The sequence below is a fragment of the Aphis gossypii genome, chromosome 2 (genome assembly GCF_020184175.1).
Source record: "Aphis gossypii isolate Hap1 chromosome 2, ASM2018417v2, whole genome shotgun sequence".
Lineage (NCBI taxonomy): Eukaryota > Metazoa > Arthropoda > Insecta > Hemiptera > Aphididae > Aphis > Aphis gossypii.
In genome coordinates, this window is record NC_065531.1 from 43472904 (window position 1) to 43493823 (window position 20920).

At 28.5% G+C, this 20920-nt stretch overlaps 2 protein-coding genes and 1 pseudogene across 2 annotated transcripts; all 3 read right to left on the minus strand.

The window, feature by feature from the left end:
- Positions 1-500: 500 nt before the first annotated feature.
- LOC126550516 (52 kDa repressor of the inhibitor of the protein kinase-like) lies at positions 501-1328 on the minus strand (annotated as a pseudogene).
- Positions 1329-1819: 491 nt separating this feature from the next.
- LOC126549800 (zinc finger MYM-type protein 1-like) lies at positions 1820-5794 on the minus strand. Its single transcript, XM_050200176.1, has 8 exons — positions 5781-5794; positions 3823-3859; positions 3613-3732; positions 3248-3493; positions 3065-3183; positions 2674-2795; positions 2238-2597; positions 1820-2118 (listed from the first exon to the last, which is right to left on the minus strand). The coding sequence occupies exons 1-8, from the start codon at positions 5792-5794 to the stop codon at positions 1820-1822; spliced, it is 1317 nt and encodes a 438-aa protein (XP_050056133.1).
- Positions 5795-7840: 2046 nt separating this feature from the next.
- On the minus strand, positions 7841-9335 carry LOC114124818 (uncharacterized). The gene is made up of 3 exons (XM_050202367.1): positions 9203-9335; positions 8839-9099; positions 7841-8742 (listed from the first exon to the last, which is right to left on the minus strand). The coding sequence occupies exons 1-3, from the start codon at positions 9333-9335 to the stop codon at positions 7841-7843; spliced, it is 1296 nt and encodes a 431-aa protein (XP_050058324.1).
- Between the last annotated feature and the right edge of the window lie 11585 nt (positions 9336-20920).

A 20920-nucleotide genomic window follows, 5' to 3' on the forward strand; every position in this document is an offset into this window, starting at 1 on the left:
CTATACACTTATAGAATATGGATTGAGTAGACTAAGTAAACTAAGTTCTAATGTTTTAAACAATATGTAGAAAAAATAAAAATAGTTTACTTTTATGTATAACAATTTACCTCAATATAAACTAGGTAAATCCTATCCATTTGGAATTAAGAATGCACATGCATGACTGTTAATTCAGTTTAATTGTTAACGTGGAAGTTAACACATGTTACATTGTAACATGTTCATACTTACTACAGTGGCGTATTTAGGAATTTTGCTAGGGGGGATGAAATATATAATAATACATCCTAACACCCATAAATCCGTACATAATATACATTTTTAAAATCCCCTAACTTGTTACCTATTGAGGTTAGTGTGGATCAAGGCAAAATAAAAATTAACACAAATAATATATAAGTACCTAATAGCATTTATTATAAGTTCATACTAGCACCAATCCCGTGTTTAATACGATAAAAAAAAAAAAAAAAAAATAATAATAATAATAAAATATATATATATATATAATATATAGTTACAATACAAAATCCAATTTTCTGTTTTTTTGGATGCTCAGTTCATCGATAACCTCATCAGGCATGATTTGTATCGACCGGTGACATGCCAATAAAGCCAACCCATTAAGTCGGTTCTTATAAACAAAGTATATAATAATTACTAATTTATAATTATATTTCAGTATTAAATAAGAAAATTGATAAAATATTTACTTCTGTCATACTATTTCTTAGGTAAGACTTAATCCTCTTCAAACTTGAAAAACATCGTTCAGGTGTAGCAGTCGATACAGGCAATGTACAAAAAATTTTCAAGAGTTCATGAATATTTGGATAAAACTCTTTATCACAAACATCCAACGCATGTAACCCAGAGGTGAATACAATTTTTTCATTCACCAACTTAACTCTCCACATCTTTAATTCAGCAATGCTAGAGTGTTGGTCAATTGTTGATGAATAAAACTCAACAAGCTTTTGAAAAGCAACAATATCTTCCATTTCTACCATAAGTGATTCTGATTGGAAAATGCAATTAAAACCTATAAAATAAATTATATGTAATAGGTATAAAGTTGCAAATTCTAAAAAAAAGTGTATAAATATTAAATATAATACATATAATATATTTACCTTCAAATATAGCTTTATGATTAATAAATCACTCAGTGAATTGCATTAAATAGTAATCGACATACGGTAAAAATACTGTAACACAATAATAATGTTCAATGGAACAATCCAGAAGATTTGGATTATCTCTCAAAGTTTGTTTGAAATGACTCTCTTTTTTTTTAATTCAATACCAACATTGTCTGCAGCCATCTAGAAGATAAATATTAAACATTTTGAAATTTGAACACAATGAAACTATTTTTTTTTAATTATTTACTTTAACATTTATATAGATTTGACTAAATTCGGTTTTGTAATTGTCTCTAATGGCCTTCAGAGTGATTACTACATTCTCAACTATAGCTATAGTTTTTTTTAAATCTATTTGTACTTTTTGTAACTGCTTACATAGAGGAGACAAAAAGAAAATAGGAACTGAAAAAAAAATTTAATTAAAACACTAAGTAGGTTATAAATTGTATAGTAAAAAATTGAAACATTTATGAATACCTTAACTATATAAAACGAAATTAAGAATTCGGTATCTTCCATAGAATGTTTAAGCATAGAGGCGTCTGCTGGATCTTTCCAATCACATATTGTATCTAATGCTTTAAGAACGAATGGATAGAGCTCAGAGAAATCGTTCACTGCATCATACCGTTGTACCCAACGGGTAGCACATAGTCGTTTTAATTGTTTTACACTGGGCTCGTGGTCTGAATTTTCAATCTCATGTAGAAGAATAGAATTTCTTTTTGGAGTATTGAAAACTGATAGGCCTTTTCAATTATTCCTAAACAATTCCTAATTGGTCTAATACCACTAGCTGTTGATACAGCTAAGTTCAGTGAATGTGCTGAACAATGGACATAAACTGCTTTTGGATATTTTAACCTAACAATACTTTGTACACCTCTAAATTGCCCAGACATATTACTGGCCCCATCATAGCCCTGTCCATGCAAATAACTACAATCAATCCCACATTTGCTTAAACCTATAAAACAAAATTGTAATTTACACTTAATACTGGAAAAAAGATAATAACTAAGTAGTTTATACAAATATGTACGAATAACAGTTATTATTTAATACTATAGTATAAATCATGATTACCATTTAATATGGAATTTGCCAAAGCTTCACCAGTCAGACTTTCAATCTCAAAAAATTGTAAAAAATCTTCATGCAACATGTTATCATCACTGACATATCTTACACAAATAGCAAGCTGTTCTTTTGTTGAAATATCTGTGGTTTCATCGGCAAGTACCGAGAAACATTTAGACTCGTTCACTTTTTTTGCAATTTTTTTCAATAGTATTGTATTACAGAACTCTATTATATCATTTTGGATAGTTGGACTGGTGTACTTATTTCTTTTCCCTGGACCCTCAAGAATACTTCGTAAAAAATCATCACCTTTTGCTCTATATTTAAGTATGGCCCGAAAATTTCCTTGTCTCAAAGCATCTTCTAATAACAATACAATTAAAAATTGAACAAAATAATCTCAAATAATTCAAGAAATGCATTATAAATATAAACTCACCATCAACTGAAATGCTACCAAAATCTTTATGACCACGTAATGCTAATTCTTCTCTGCCACATAATAATATACATTCAATAATCGGTCTAAGTCTTTTGCGGTTTTCTTCAACTTGAGTCATTCTAGGTAGTTGGCACAAAATATAACATATTATAATATAATAAAATAAAATATATCCCCCACCCCACCCGGGCATGGCAGAAACCTACAGGTGCCCCATTAAAAATTCTGCCAAATGCACCCACGTGTAACACCTACTGTAACAACCCTACCAACCTACAGGCTAATGACCTCAGTTGTTGAAGCCTTAAAACCAATAAAAAAAAAAAAAAAAAATATGTACTTATTTTGATGTATTTAAATTTATTTTATGGTATAAAAATAATAATACCTATTTCGATCAATTCGTTCGATTATAGATGGTTCTTCTTTGTTTAAAACCTTCAAAAAATGCTCAGAATCAAGAACTGCTGACAAATGATATTTACAATTCATATGATATCGAAAAACCTGGAAAGCATTTTATCATTTGTTAAAAAATTACGTGATTACAAATTACAAAATAAATTAGAACCTCTTTAGCATTTTTCCAGTTTGTAAAGGGTTCAGTTACTAAGTTTCCCAAAGATTGACTTCCAACACCACCACTCTTTGCAAATAAAACACAGTGTTTACAGAAAGCACCACTTTTAATTTCTGAATAACAAAGCCATTTAAATTCATGAAGCCACTTATGTTGGAATTTCAGTCCACGTTTTTTATTGCATTCAAGTATAGGAAAGTTATACTTTGTATCTGGGACCCACAGATTAGTAAGCACCTATAGAACAGAAGAACTTTTTTAAAATTTTATTATAAATCAATTTGCTGAATTTATATTGAATAAAAATGTATTTAAATCATAAACGATGTAAAATTAGTAAGGAACAAAGAACTTACAAGTTTTGTATCGGCATCTTTTAAAAACGATTTATCAACGATATTACCAATATCATTTATATTTGTAATAGGTTTTGATGTGGATTGCAATAACTCATGTTCTTCTTCTTCAGATGCAGCCTAAATAGCCAAATAAACAAATTAATAAAAAAAGACAATTAATGACAATTTATAATTTTAATTAATTATTTTATTAATTTTTATAATTACCTCATCATCATTTTCCAAACAAATTTTTTTATTTGTACTAAAATAAGAAAATAAAGTGTTTTTAATTTTTGTTTTTGAGTATTACTCATATTGTATTATTGTCTTAAAACTTCACAGTTACAACTAACAAGACGAAAAAAATAAAAGTCGAACAATAGTTAATTCGGCAGTAAGTCAGTACTCGGAATGGCGTCGCTACTCGCTATCCGTCAACGTCCAACGACCGTAAATATCTACTTTTCACAAATCACGATATCATACGATAAAATATAATGTAATAGTAATATCTATAATCGCTATACATAAGCGATTAGCCATAAATCTACTAGTAACAAATTTTCTAAAAATAAACCCGGCCTATGGTTAATCCACGGTATTCATGGTCATTTTGTTTTGTTTACCGATTGCTTATCGGGTTTATTATAAACACTCTTGCATGAAAAATAATTCGCAGAAACGTACAAAATACAGTACACCATAATATAGGTATAGTTATTGTTGCCTGATAGTCGTACATGCCGCCAACGATTAGTGGCGATTAGTATATCAGACTATCAGAGCGGTACAATTACTTTAATTACCACGACTAGAACATTTATTAAACATACATGCTTGAAAGTAATTTCACTTATAATTATATCATATTAAGAATATTAGAGAAAATGAGACAACTTAGCTACCTAGGAAAAAAAAAAGGTCAAGGGGGGGGATCTATCCCCCATATCCCCCCCCGTAAATACGCCACTGACTTACTAAAAATATAATATACATTAATACAGATTGAAGTCACAAATATGTATTTGCTTTATAATATGCAGAGTTAAAATAAAGATCTGTCAAATCATTTTTTTTAATTATAAATAAAACTAGTACATTTTTACAAAATTAGTCTACTTTTTAATGAGCATGTGTTGGAATTTCTTATTTTTTTATTACAATTTTTTTTTTTTGTTTTGTTTTATACATAACAAAACATTGTAGGATTACATTTAAAAATAAGAAGCACATACACTTTGAACTAAGTAAGTTTGTTAAAATTATTTTAAACACAATTACATCTTAAGAAAACAACTAATTTTAATGTCACTAAGGCCAAGCTTTTTTCAAAAATAAAATTTTGCATACATGTCATATTTTTAATTGAATATCTATATTAACATTTTTTAATGCATAGTTTATTAATTCTAGTTAATGTTTTTTTTCATATTTTAGTAAAATTGAATATAATATAGTATGTTCTACAGTTTTAAAATAGTTACAATATTGCAGAAGCAGAATAATTTAAATTTTGATCAGATTTTCAATCACACATTTATAATTTCCTTTATAAAATACCTGATACACTTTTAAGTTAAATAATATACATTTTTGATGCACGAATAAGTTCATATTCTACAATAAATTTTTCATAAAAACCAGGCCCGTTATGAATTTATAATTTCTATTAATATTATTATGAGCTACTATAAAATTGTACCATAATTTTAAGTCCAGGACTATAGAAAATGTATTTCTAACTTGATGATACAGTTAAACCAAAATTTTCGTTATGCAGTTATGCAAAATATGAGTAATGATTTATGTATTCAAGAAATTAGAAATTATTCTCCAATAACCCCAGATCTAAAACAATAGTAAAATTTAAAAGTAGCCCTAATAATATTAATATAAATTAGAAATTCAAGAAGTTCCCAGTTTTTAGGAAAAAATTATTATAGAATATGAACTTATTTGTGCATCAAAAATGTATTATATGCAAGTATGTAATTACTTAAATTACTTACTAAAACATGTTATTACTTGAATTTATTACTTTAATAGAAACTATTTCTAATATTTAACAATAAATAGGCTACAACACCATAATTTACCAAAAGGCAGGTACAAGCCGAGGGCAAAGGGGACAATGCAACAGTTGCTGATAGACAATCTTTTTTTTTTTTTACATAATAAATAACATTGCCTCCCCCATTTCTCTAATCTGTATCTGCCTTTACAAAATGTCTAATATTAGTATTTGGCATCTTGCTATGTAGAACAATACAATTTGAAATTAAAATACAATATGTTCTTTTACTACCTACTTTATATTAATATTTATCAAACATCATAAAAATAAATACTTAGTAGCAATTTAAATATAGTAATTAATCATAGATATTAAGATACTCAAATATTTTTTTTAATTATTTATTTGATTTATACTAGAATATTAACTTAAATTATTTAACAATACCTAAATTTTTACTTTTACTAATCAATGCACCAGCAAGCCATAATATTTCATATTTATCTTTTAGGTTTAAAACATAAATGATTGATGTTATAACCTTATTTAAATTCAAGTATGAAATATCATACAAAATACAATACATATTTTTCATTTACAATTTTTAGTTTTATATACAAAATGACTGGTAATAGATTTCCTCTGGAATGTTAGTTGGACTGCGATTAGCGCACAAACAATAAAATAATAAAAGTGGCGATTCGCGCTCACGAATTATATATGTTACTGTGAATGTCCGCAGTTGGTGAATGCTGACAGTCACCTGGTCGAATGTCAACATACACTTAATGAATTGGTGAATGTTGAAAAATTAAAATAATACAGACATTGACTAGTGTATGTTGACGTAGGTATTCTAGGTACTATTAGAGTAATATATAGTTGAATATAGGTATCTTCTCCTTATATAATAAAGCGTGAAGAGGTTCGTTTCCTTAAAAAAGAGTGCGCCTCGGTTGCCGTTTTTATACTCCATGGCCCGCCGCCGTCGTTAATCGTTATCGAAAACGGACGGTTCTCCAACGCCGCCGCCGCCGTCTCAATAACGCGTTTTTCTTACGTTAGGTTCGATTATTACGCGGGTTTCCTTCGATTTTAACGTTTTTTTTTTTTTTATTCGGCTGTTTCTTATATTATATAATATAACCCGTTTTACGTAAATACCTATAGGTACGTTGCTTTGGGAAACGTTATATTAAATAGGCAATTAATATAAGCTTTATTACACACGAATTATACGGAATTATTATTATTTATGATGGCATACTCTTAATTTTTTTATTTATTCACACACACACATACATATAAAATTGATATGTTTCTTAATATAAAAGCAGTTAGGTACAGGTATAGTTGGGTAAGTCAAAGTTGTAATTGAAAATATTCATAGCTAAGAGTTTATGACACTTTTCTTATAGTATTTTATTATGCGTGTCCTTTAAATTGACTATGATGTAATGTGTAATACGTTTTAATGTATACTGTAACAATTTCTCTGAATAAATTATATATATTTAAATATTGTTATATATTGTATTGTACAATTGATACCTATTTGATTTGTTTTAAGGTTTTGTCTAATATATTGGACTATGATGTAATATTATAATAGATACCTATACCCATAGAAAAGAATAACTAATAGAAAGGCAACTCAATGATAAATTTCCGAGACAATGACTGCAGCGCTTTGGTGTCGGATGGATGAATTATTTTCGAATATACGCCCTTATCAATCTCGATTATATTCTTATCAGTTATTATATCCATTATAACAAGTGTCCATATACTTTTAATTGTGTTAATTTTTAATAAATTATTTGTTTTAATAATTGATAAAATGATCTATTTTTTCAAATATAAGTAGGTAAACGCATTTTATTCACTTCAAAATAAATAATCAAAACAAGTTACTTTAGGTAAATAATATTAAATTAATTTTATTAATACAGACATCAACAAATTAATTATAACAAAATATTTCTAAATTATTTACAATATTAACCAATATAAATATCAGTTCACATTAGTTATAAAATATAAATTATCACATCATATAGGAAAAAATTTTTCTAAATTATTTACATATAAATATAAAAAGAAATTAGTCTTGAGGCTTAGGCATAGACTTAATACACAAAAATATTTAATATTGCATTACAAATACTGTTTTGTGAATAGAGAGGAAACTGTACAACATTTATTGATATTTTAAATATAAAAAAAAGATTAAAATTTTCTGTTTTTTAAATGTTTATATTTACAAAATTTAACATAACGATTATAAGCATTGATTTTAATTGGATCTTTTTCATTGACATTAATTGATATTTTACCATTGAGAATTTTATTGATATTGTTACACCAGTTATGTATTAAAAATTTAATAATAAAGTTTAAAAAAGTTTTACTAAATAATTCTTCATGGACAGGACATGATAGTATATTTGAATTTAATTGTTGATTAACTATTGAAAAAAGATTTGATTTTAAATTTGAAGTGTGACATAAGATTGGTAATTGTATAGATATTATTTGAATTATGTTTTGTACAAGGGAACAGAAGGTTTCATTTGGATATTTTAAAGAGATCAATATGTTATTAGAATATTCACGGTTAGAAATCATATCATGTTTACTTGTTAATTGAGTTGTACATAATTGTGTTAAGCAATTGCAGTTTTTGAAAAAAGTTTTATTTAATTTTTTAATGATGTAGCCTGAAATGTAAGAATGTGTTTGTACAGTTAAATTTTGAACATCTTCTGGTTGTTTTATCAAGTTGTCGGTAATGGTCTCTGCACTAACAACACTATCGGAAACTTCAGAGGTACTATCATTACCTTCTCCTCGTTCTGAAGTTATATTGTCAAATAAATGTTGATAAGAATTAAAGCAAGATGTTGCCAGATCGTCTTCGCAATTACTGCCGGGAGAATGTGTTGACATTAAATTGTTTAGAAGTAATGTCTTATACGATGCAGAAAATGAAGTGCACGAAGGGTTGGTGTTTCTACATCCCATACTGCGTGAAGAACCAAAGAAATTTTCAAGTGAATCTTGATTTAGATTCCGAGGTAAAACAGACTTTATGCCCTTACTATTTAGGAATATAAATATTGCTTTTAAACCTGTAAACAAAATAAACTCCAATTTATTAATGGGAACATTAGAATTAAAATATATGAAATAATAATAATTAAATAAAATAAAAATGAACTACTAACCTCTAATTGTTTTTTCCCAATTTTTCACAGTGGGAGGTCTTTGACGTTTTTGAGATTTTGAATCAATAAATACCATAGAGTGTAATACTGGTAATGATTTTTCCCACAGATCAAAATGATTAGATTTCATTGTAATTGCTGTTCTATATTTTTTACCATCAACTATTTTGTTATAAGAACCATTTACAGAATCAAACAACTGGTCAAAAAATAAACAAAGATTTGCAGTACCTCGAGCATCGACATCAATTATTTTTTGAGCTGAAATACAAGGAAGCAATTAGTATGTGTTAGTATAAATTACCTTGTATAAGATATGTATGCCTGTAAAAAATATTATAACTTATTATAATATTAAACTTACAAGCTAAGAATGCCATTAGTGAAGATACTCGCTGGCTAAAAACTTGGGCTACACACTTCACCTTCATTTTTGATATCTTTTGAGGTATGACATGGTTATCAGTTAACCTAGGTAACATCTTTAAATTCTCCATTTCACTATCTTTCCGATATAAATCAATTATATGTTGCCATTTAGCTTCATATGTGATGTTGTCAATAGTGAATATTAAGTTTTTTGTCAACAAATTATTTCGAATACGTATGAACAATGAACATATTAAAACTATAATATATAAAATGAGTAATGTATATATTATTACCTTTTAATAAATGTGGTGCATCAAATAAGTGAATAATTTGGAAGCATTTATTGTTACTTTGAATTGCATACATGTCATCTCTATACTCCTTATTCTGTCTAAGGTAATGCGCTTTAGTAACAGAATGTAAGTTATTGATAGCAGCTTCATTTGCCGCTCCTTGGTCACTTATAGTGGCCACTACATGAAGACCAGTTGAATACACTTCACAGATAACATATTTGATAATTTTTGAAAGTCTATGACTATTTGTTGACCCTTGGCAAAAGAAATATGCGATTGGTTGTTTGTATTTTTTAGTAATACCACGAACCATGAACACCAATGCATGGTCAGCAAACTTCTGAGTTCTTTCATACCCATAATCCTCAAACCCTTCAGTTCTGTCTAAATGTTCATTGTAATGTAATTCAGCTCTGATGCTCATTTCATCAAACAACAAAGAATAATATTTTTGAGAAGGTGGTAATTTTTCAACATTACTTTGAAGAACTTTCATCAGAATAGGATTGATACCAGTGTTTATGGGTACTTTTGATAATAAATTAGAAAGTGTTTTACGACTGGGTAAAGTGAAAAGCTTTGATAGTAGGCGATAGCACTGTGGACTACGTTTGTATAGAGAAAGACTTAACACTTTTTCATCTCTAGTAAATCTTCTACCGTGTTTTTCTTTTTTAGTTTCACGTAATTGAAGACGTGTAAATAATGCTCCAGCAACTGTCATCTTATTACTGATTTTATCATTGAACACGTTGGAAAATGTTGTTGCTGCAGTTAGACGATCTTTAAATATTGCTTTCTTCACATTTGCATTTGTCATTTGTCTTTGGAAATATAATGCATTTTTATAAAGATGACGACATTTTGGTGTTAGATCAACTACTCGACGAACATTAATACTTTTTAAGAAGCCTACAGAACAAATTAAACAATATTTAACAAGGCATTTTATAAATAAAATATTAAAATATTAATTTACAGCCTACAATAAAGTAATATAAAATCTAATCAAAATTACCAGAATGCCTATGCCGTTTTTTTGAAACTGTTATCGATCTATTTGCATTTTTAATAGCATCTACGCTTTTATTTTTAATATCATTATCATTAATGCTCATTTCATGCAAGCTTAAACTATTAGCATCGCCTATGTCAATAGCAAAAAAAAAATGTTATAAAATAAAATAATATACAAGCCATTTATTAATATAAAACATGAATCAACATACCTATTAAATTGATTAAATCACCATCCAACTCCTGAACACCAGATAAATCTAAATCAATAGAAGGTTTTACAATTGCTTTTCGTACATTGGTATTTGGTGTAGAAGAAACAACATTATCATTTAGACATTTGCCACATAAATCTAAATCAACAGAAGGTATTGCAACTACTGTTGCTTTAGGAGTATCTGGATTGGATAATATTACTGGCAAATTTAAAGTTGGTATAACATTGCATTTCAAGCGGTTTGTACCAGGACTTCTATCATTTTCGCTAAAGTGGACAGAACACACTCGTTTTTTTAAATACACCTCATTTGCGTCTACGTTATGCAAATCAGCATCTATAATATCCACCCATTTGTTAAAGTTTGCTAAAAAATATCGTGGGTTTGGAAAACGATGAGATTGCATACCTATAAAATGGAATAACACTTTTATTATTCATTCACATTGACCTTTAATATCTCACTGTCAGTACAAAAGGGCTGTTTATCAAATGTTTTAATTGTTTGGGAGAACATTTATTAATATTAAATATATTATTAATAGTTAGGATGTTGGATGTACGATTAAAAATAAAGCATGTATGATCGGAGTATGTGTGAAAGAGCACTTGTTTTAACAATGTATAACACCAAAAACCCCACAATTATAATATTAAAACAATTCTTTTTTGTTATACAAATTTTCTTTAAAATGTTAAGTTTGAGAAAAATGCATCCATATTGTACAAAAGCTACAAAAAATTATCTAAAATATTATGCAAAAATGACTTATAGTATTGTATAAAATCCAAGGACAAGAAATGCAAGTCATCAACATCCTAACTTTATTTATATGTATCTATATAAAAATTAAAAATTAAAACTTAAAATTGATTTACAACATGGACTTTTTGCACAGACAGTGCGACATTCTCTTACACTATGCAATTAGAAAATAGAAGCTATTATATTCCGTTTCCAATGGAATTCGAACGCTCAGTTTTCTACCGTGATGCAAAACAAAACTGTATACTCAAGTACACAACCATAAACAAGAAAATTTATATCCAGATTAAGATTGTTCGTTCGAATCGCATAACATGGAAATATAACATTAAAATAATAATGAAAGTGTAAACATTCAATGCAGTATAAACAGCAATAAGTCATGATGAATGTTAACCACGTGGTTACTATACGTGCATCAGTTTACAACGTTCATATAATTTTTAAATAGAAGTTTCTACTTACCATTACTAGGGCAATTGCGAATACAACATTTGTATGCGTGTTTAGACGACATTTTATAGCAAATAAGCAAAATCTAATAACAAAAAAACACGTTTTCTCTAAGGACAGAATGATGTACAGAGAAAAAATAACAGTTGATGTTATTCTTTTCTATGGTAAATCGGAAGTGACAAATGACAATTATGCCGCCCGGCCGCCGCCGACGAGGCTGCGACACAAGCGCTCGGTGTCGGATGGAAGAACTAACATTGTCCAATTATGCGCTATAGAGTTACCACCGCCTGCCTATACCTACAACACACTGACACTGTACCTAAATAATATGCGGTGTTCTCTGCGGTCCGGAAACGGCTTAAGAGCTCGACGTTCGACTCGGTTTCCCATCTCAAACTGTAGTCAATAGGTTTAGGCGTTAGGTCCCCGTGCTAGGATCGTCAGGTTCGATTCCCGCTCCGGCGGTTTCGTCGTCGATCAGACGGCGGCGCTTTGAAACGCACGGCCGCTCGGACGCTCTCGATTTTTTGCATTTTTTTCCGATTTTTTTTTTCGTTTTTTCGTTTGATTGTCGAGAGTTAAACACCGTTTAATAATATATTATTATACATACCTACGTATATTACTGGAATATTATATATTTTATAGTTTCCCATATATTTACTACCTATACGCTATTTATGTATATTTATTATTTTTTGAACTCGGCAATATTGTATACATGGGTAATTATATAATTTAGGCGGATTTGTTATTCAATTCCGATATTCCACTCATTAGAGTGTATGTTGTAGTTGGATTTAATTTTACTTAATAAATCAATGCTAAATTATTCTTACCTATATCATAAATATAATTGTGTTAATATTATATACGTACAGGTTTATCTTGAGTTTTTGCACACCGATGAAATGCAATTGTTATTACACATTAAAAAAAAAGGAGATTTTGATTTTATTTCACGTGGCTTTATATTATGTTTATATTTATATTGTCATCTTCGCAGTCCGATATTAATTGGACGTTAACGGCGGCCGTGTTAGATTTAATCTTTGGGTATAGTAATACTATCTTATCGTCGATAAGATTTCGATTTGACGAATTGTAAATCTATTTATTGTTGGTAAATTCGTTATACTCAATACAAAATTAGTATTTATTAATTATTAGTGTAGGTATCCATCATTACTATACGCCTTCACTTCCACAGTCGGCGTATTATTGTTAAATACGTACAACTTTAAATATGCGAAAGTATATACAAATTTTGCTTATTAGGTATATATTTTGTATTCGTAGAAAACCAATACCTCATTGAACCCCTAAATACATATATTATGTATTAGAACACCGATATCATAGACACGGAAAATACGTATAATAATAAGATGCAATTGCACAATATACAACATCTGTCATCTAAGCACCATGTTTTTTTTGTAGGTACTACTGTTTTCCTTTTTAGCTTATATATTATGAGACGTTATGCTTAAAATGCTGGTTTAATGTAAACCAGTTATCTGAACATTATATATACTCATTCATATTTACACTTACAAAGCATTATTGCTTTTAAATTGGTTCTGAATAAACCAATACATTTATTACAATAAATTGTCTAATTTTTATTTAACAACTTATTATATTTCATTAATGCTGAGCTTTAAATTATAATTATCAAACGATTATTTTCTGTTTGTTGTTAATATTCTTTATTTTATTTATCTTTCCTTCACATATATTAATAATACTGACTATATAACGAATAAACGACACTATTCAATTATGTAAAATATTGGTACAATAAAGGATTTCAAAGATGGGTTAAATATTTACCTACCCTGTTTTTATATTTATCACGTGTGATATAAACCTTATGTATTTTTAAAATTTCAAAACAATTTTTAAATTAAAATTGAAAAACGTATATGGAAAAAATGCCTTTAATGATGCACATAATGTATTATTACATTATTTTACAATTTATTATGTAAATGATGATGTATTTTAAAGTACATATTACAAAGATTTACTTTAGGTGATGACTGATTGCTAGACCCCCCCTCAAATACTTAATTTCTATTCTATCGTGTAATTTTTTTGCGTTTCAAAATTATTCTGAATATTCAAATTTCAAATATTTCAAATACCTACAATAAAAAATAAAAAAATAAATTAAAATTGTAGAAAAGTCAACTCAAATACTTATTGTTATATTCATTGTAACTAATGCCAATTTTAATTTTACTTCATAATACATATTATAATCGATCCTACTGCGGCGATTTGATATACACGGCCACCCGAACGCTCTAAATTTATTGCATTCTTTTCAAGTTATTTTTTGATTTTTGAAAATTAAAGCTATTGCTTTCTCTTATACGATAAAATACATACGTCTACGATTTTTTCCGATCGATTCCATATTATTACGATTATTATTAGTATAATATAAAGTGTAGTACTACAACGCGTTAATGGAGTACATTTTGAATTTTTATGTTTTCAAATTTTTTGACATTTGATATGTTTTATATAGTTTCCTACATATCAAAAACAACATCTGATATATTCTGAACTTTGACATTAGGAGGTATGAAAATTATGGATTTAACTTTCGGACATCGATTTACATCATATATTATGATGACTGATAGCTAGACACTCAATTACCATTTTTCATATTTATTTACTCGACTTCAGTATTTTTCTTACTTTTTTAGTGTATGATTTCTTTTCTAGACACCCGATTACAATTTCCGACTGAATTCCTGATAGCACGATTTTCTCACGACCCCCTCGAAGGCGCCGAAGGAGGCTTCCACCAGCCCAGAAATCGAGGCACACCGACCCCCTCGAAGGTTAGGTTAGGACCCCCTCGGCTCCTTCCAAACCACCGGAGGTTAGGTTAACTAAAATTGTGACTACTAGACTTTTTATGATATTTTCTTTACATTCCGTCTCCGATCTAGGGTACTCACTTAGACCGAATTTCACAGCAGAGCGAGGCACACCCGGCTAGCAGGCTGGCCTGCTAGTATATTATAAAGTAGAAAAAACATATGTTTAATCAAATCAAAAAAATTATTATTATTATTATTATTAAACAATACCTATTATACTATATTATATTTGTATTATTATTAGGTATTTAAATTACGATTATTTTATAATATTACTTATTACAGCATGACAAACTGTCATGACATTGTGTACTACATAAAATGCCAACATTTCTACATTTACACTTTTTTATAGTACACTTTGTTTTACAGTTACATCTTGTAAATCCTTGCCCACCAAGCAATGAATTTGATGTAGAAGCTTCCCTTAAAGAAATTTGTTGATCCCTTTGTACATCAGTGATTGATATTAAATTTTCTTTATACACTGAAAACTGGTTTCTGGTGTATAATCGATTTATAACACCGTTTTTTGTAGCTAATTTATAAAAATCATTATCTACTATATCTAATACTACAGCTAAAATATTTTGGGGATCCATTTTACTACGATCAACATCTGATACTAGTACATACGGATGGTTTCTCCAACTTTAGCCGGCTGAAACTTTTGTTTTGAAGTTCGCAACATTTTTTCAGCTTGTACTTGAAGATTGGTGATTGCTACTTCTCTATTCAAAATTATTTTTTCTTTTCTTCTAGAAATTGATTTATCTACAAATTAAGTGATTTGAATAAACTAAGTTTCGTTTATTAGTTTATTTATTAATAGTTAATACGTACTTGATATTTTTTTTCGTGTTGTTCGTCATCACTCGACTTTTTCAGATTTTCTCGATCAATGTTTTCAGAATCTGTTAATCATTTTTATATGTTTATTATTATTTATTTTTAATGATTTTTTATACTTGATACCTGTATAATTATTTCATGTTGGTCATCATCATTTGACTCTTGATTTTCTCAATCGCTGTTTTCAGAATCTGTTAATCATTTTCAAGTATTCATTATTATTTTTTTTATTTTTAATGAATTTTTTATACTTAATACCTGTATTATTATTGTCATGTTGGTCGGTATCATTCGATTCTTGACTTTCTGGACCAATATTTTCAGTATCTATTAATAATTTTCAAATATTTATTATTATTTATTTCATCAAATGAATATAATTATTATTATAGGTACGTACTCATATTTTTAATTATGTTTTCCAAATGCTCTTCTGTTTCAAGTTCATGTACTTTGTCTCGAGGAAGTGAAGATGAAAACAAACCCATTTTGGCTTTTGTGCCAAACATAGCTTCATACGGACTTTGCTTTATACCTTCGTGGTATGCTGTATTTTTTGTAAATTGAACAATATATAGACCATCCACCCATTTATTCGTATTATTTTCGTACATCCATGCTCTTAATAGATTTTGAATATCTTGATTCGCTCTCTCTATTGAACCTTGTGTTTGGCTATGGCGTGGTTTGCCATGCACTATTTTTACACCATCCCACATTAAACACAATTCTGTGATTATTTTATTCACAAATTCCCTACCGTTATCAGAATGCAAAATATTTTTTGCCCCGAAAGTTAAAAATATGTGTAACAAATTATGGGTAACCTCTTCCGAAGTTTTAGATTTTAATGGCCGTAGTTGTATACATTTTGTCAAATGATCTTGATAATTTAAAATAAATTTATATTCTCCATCTTTACATGTTTGCATATCAACAAGATCTATTTGGCACTGGGAATTTAACTCTGAACTTATTATAGGCTTCACAATAATACCTTTTCTAGGTGATTTTTGTTTTGTTTGATATTGAATGCACAAACTCAAATATAACATAACAATTTCATATGTAATATTTTTGTACTTACATTGCAATTCTTTAATCGTCCGAGTACGTCCACCGTGACCAGTTTGAATGTGTGTTTGTTGAATAATATCAAATAATCCTTCATTTTTTACATAATATTTTATATTTGTTTCTCCTGGTTTTAAAGGAACTATAAGCTTAGTACTCCTGAGTATATTCAAAACATCATACCGCTTTAATCGTCGATAGTTATTACGTTGTTTATTAGATTTATCTTTTGAAATGTTCACTTCACTAATAAAAAATTTATATTTTTCAGCTGATACAAAAAAAGAATTATCATTTCTTTTTTTAGGTATTAAATTATTAAATTTATTATAAAATAATTCGCGCATGTTTTCCATTTTAAAAAAAAATCACTTAAAATGTTATTTAAAATAAAAATATATAATTAGGTAGATACGTTGAATGACAATACCACACTAAATTATAGCAAGACAGCATAATATAGAGGTTATCCAATATAAATAATAAAACACTTTATCGAAATTATCAACTTGTACAATACTTTATAGTGCATAGGTGCTAGATAGTAAGGTCCATTTCCCTGGCACCCCTACTTTAGAATTTCGAAACAAAACTAAGAGCCTTTTTTTGTGCTTCATTTGTGCCGAAAGTCCCAACATTTGTGCTTTCGAACTTCCTGAGATACGAACGTTTTTTGTAGGGGGTACTGGGGAAATGGTTGCACCCCCATTTTCATATTTAAAAATTTTAATGGTGCCAATAATTTGTGCATCGTTTGTGCTGATTTGTGCCGAAAGTCCCGACGTTTGTGCTTTTGAACTTCCCGAGATACGAACGTTTTTCATAGGGAGTGCTAGAGAAATGGTTGCACCCCCATTTTCATATTTAAAAATTTAAATGGTGGCATTAATTTGTGGCGAAATTCCCCACGTTTGTGCTTTTGAACTTCCCGAGATACGAACGTTTTTCATAGGGGGTACCTTGGAAATGGTTTTACCGACTTTTAACCCTTATAACAAGTATCATAAGGCCATATTATGGCTATAATAACCCTAAGTAAGAAATAGTATTATTATTATATTGTAGTTTGTATAGTATAATTATAGTTTTTACACAATAGTTTATTAACTATAAGTTTTTTACATGTATTTTTATGTTTACTTTTTACAATTATTAATTAAATTGTGTTTAATTATATGTGTTAAAAAACTTAAGTAGTATACATTTGTATGTTCTGCGCACTTTTGACTGCGGAGATTGCAAATTTTTAAGGGGGATTTTTCCCCCTCAAACTTTTTTTTTCTCCGCTCTACCAGACTGCGGTGATTTTAAAATTTTTAGGTGGATTTTCCCCCTCAAACTTTTTTTTCTCCGCTGTACCAGTAAAAAAACACTGATTTTCAAAAACCATAATGTATGTTCTGCGCACTTTTGACTGCGGAGATTGTAAAATTTTAAGGGGGATTTTTCCCCCTCAAACTTTTTTTTTCTCCGCTGTACTAGTAAAAAACACTGATTAAAAAAATTTAAAACCAATTATTTTTTCCCCTGTTACACATAAAGTTTAAACAGTGTATACACTATTTATTTCCCGTGTATCACAGACGGAGTATTCCGCTACAACCAATAAATTTTTTTCTATGTTACACATAAAGTTTAAGCAGTGTATATACACACTTCATAATTATATTTTTTAGTCATGTTTTTTTTTTTAAAAATAAAAAATAATACGTTTTGGTTCAAAATAAAAAATATATATTTATATGTATTGTCTCATTATTCTAAATTAATTTTAAATTGATTAAACTAGTTTTCTTACTTCTCTAGTAAAAGGTACATATTCTACAATGCGATCATGAATTAATAAACAATAAGCAGTTACACCTGAAAGAGATTCTGATGCTTCAATTTCTAATTGAACATCTACTGATGAAGCTGTAGCTGAATCATTCTGTTTTGACGTATCGATAACAATAATTGGAGCTTGCGTTAGAAATGTAGATGGGCTTAATATCGGGTTCCGAATACTTTTTTCATAGTACGATTCTTGAAACGATGTATACATATCATATAATAAGGTAAAATTATTTTTAGCAAAATCCAAATTTAAATTATCATAAGGATATGCTATTGAGTTTAAAAATACTTTTACATTAGTTATATTACAATGATCGAATACACCACAATCTTTTTCTAACGAATTTTTACGTCCCTTTTGTAATCCGATTATAATGAATCGAGGTTTTTCTAATTTTGAAGCAGTTTTTAGGTTCCATACAACTTTTTTTGTGGTTCCGAGTTCAGGATATTCAAAAGTTTCAAAAGATCTGAACGGGATAAACAAACTTTTTTCTTTTTCAATAAGTTTTAATAATTTTAACCTTTCTTCATCAACAGTAATATGTGGAACCTTCCAAACTATTTTATTCAAAACAACTTTTCCAGAATTTGTACTTCCACTAGTAATTACTTTTAGAGCGTTTAAATCGCTATGACTTCGAGTTAATATTAGTTCTAATCTAGAATTAACTAATATCTTTTTAAAGTCTTCAAATAGACCTAACCAATATTTTAACGGAATGCATGCACTAAATTCTCCATTACTATTTGCTGGGTTTGAACTATTTTTAAATATCCAACCAGCATTTTCATAACAATTATAATTATCAGGTGTACCTGATAGATAACCTTTTAACGAACTGGTAATACCAAGTACACGTGTACTATCTACTTCTATTCCATTGATTTCAAGTCGTATTTGTTCAAAGAGATAGGAAAACCCGTTATTAGTAAGTTTTACTTTTCCAGCATCTGATACTTCACCTTCTAAATATATAAAGCTTTCATTCAGATACGGATAAACATCTGTTTGTTGGATTGATATACGTATTTCATCATTATTATTAAATGAAGTTGTATACGGTGTATATGAATGATATTCGATTTTCGTAATTTTAGAATCGGTTTCAAACGGTGAACTTATATCTAAAATATCACTTTCTGGCATTCTGCTTTAATTTATAACCTAAAGCCTTTAAAATTGTTTTATTTTTCGTTGTTATTTTTTTACTTTATTCGATGTTACCGGTAACGCTTTAGTTATATGACTAGCAAGATTTATCTTTTGTAATGGGCTTATATTAAATTTTAATCCCATCTTAAGATCCGTAACGTTTAATATGTAGATTGATTACTAATTTTTCACCTAAATTGTTTATCGGATTATGATCTTGATCAACTAATTGTATAGTTATTAAATCGATATTTGTTTTATTTAATTTATAATATATTAGGTTAGTTGGAGATTGAATCAGCTTCGCCCCTATGTTCTCAGTAGGAGAAAACTCATAAATTGAATGACTTGGCATGTGGTTGTTGAATGAACCTTGAGCTATATTGCACATTACTTTTATTGAATTAACACTGTTTAAATTTACCACTTTCTTTGAACGATGACCATCAATGTATTGCAAGTGTGGTTCATAATTTTTTTTTTCAAATCCAATAAAGGTCCTATACTGTTTGCTACGTTAAAACGTATTGTTGCATTACTGAATATGGTTGTCCTAAAATCTACTTGATCAATCCCGATATCAAAAGTTATTTTCTCTGTTAGTTTTATTCCAATGTATTCGTTAACATTATAAAAGTCATCTATTTGCGTTAAAATTTGATTTTTAATATCCTTAATACCGTAACACACCTTTTTCAGTGTGATAAAACAGGTTGGAAATTTATTATTATTTAGTAAACGATCTTGGTTTTCTAAATGTATTTCAAACTGGTTATTAGTTTCATTTATGTTTGGAAATGTATTATATGTTTGTAAATTTAACAAAGCAATTTCCGAGTCATCGTACACATCAATTGCTGGAAAATAATGTACAGATAATGTAGTTGTATTACCAGTTAAACTTAATGTAATTGATTCATACATTGTAAAAATTCAAGACATAAATGTCCACAATTAAATGAATTAAAATCTTGATAATTTGAATAGTTATATATAATCGTGTTTCCTTTGAAATAGTTTTGTAATTCAATTGGTGGAGGTAAATCACCGAAGCTATCAAAATAACAACCTTATCTTTAATTTTGTAAAACGCTACCCAATGACTTCCATCACCTGAAGATACGTCTAAGTTTA

Coding starts and splice junctions, on each gene's coding strand:
- LOC126549800 (XM_050200176.1), bottom strand. Junction 3,733..3,822: donor GTTTGGAAAATGATGATGAG/GTAATTATAAAA, acceptor TTGGCTATTTAG/GCTGCATCTGAAGAAGAAGA. Junction 2,119..2,237: donor GGCAAATTCCATATTAAATG/GTAATCATGATT, acceptor TTTGTTTTATAG/GTTTAAGCAAATGTGGGATT.
- LOC114124818 (XM_050202367.1), bottom strand. CDS start 9,335: ATGGAGAATTTAAAGATGTTACCTAGGTTAACTGATAACCATGTCATA. Junction 9,100..9,202: donor ACTAATGGCATTCTTAGCTT/GTAAGTTTAATA, acceptor CTTGTATTTCAG/CTCAAAAAATAATTGATGTC. Junction 8,743..8,838: donor TTGGGAAAAAACAATTAGAG/GTTAGTAGTTCA, acceptor TTTTGTTTACAG/GTTTAAAAGCAATATTTATA.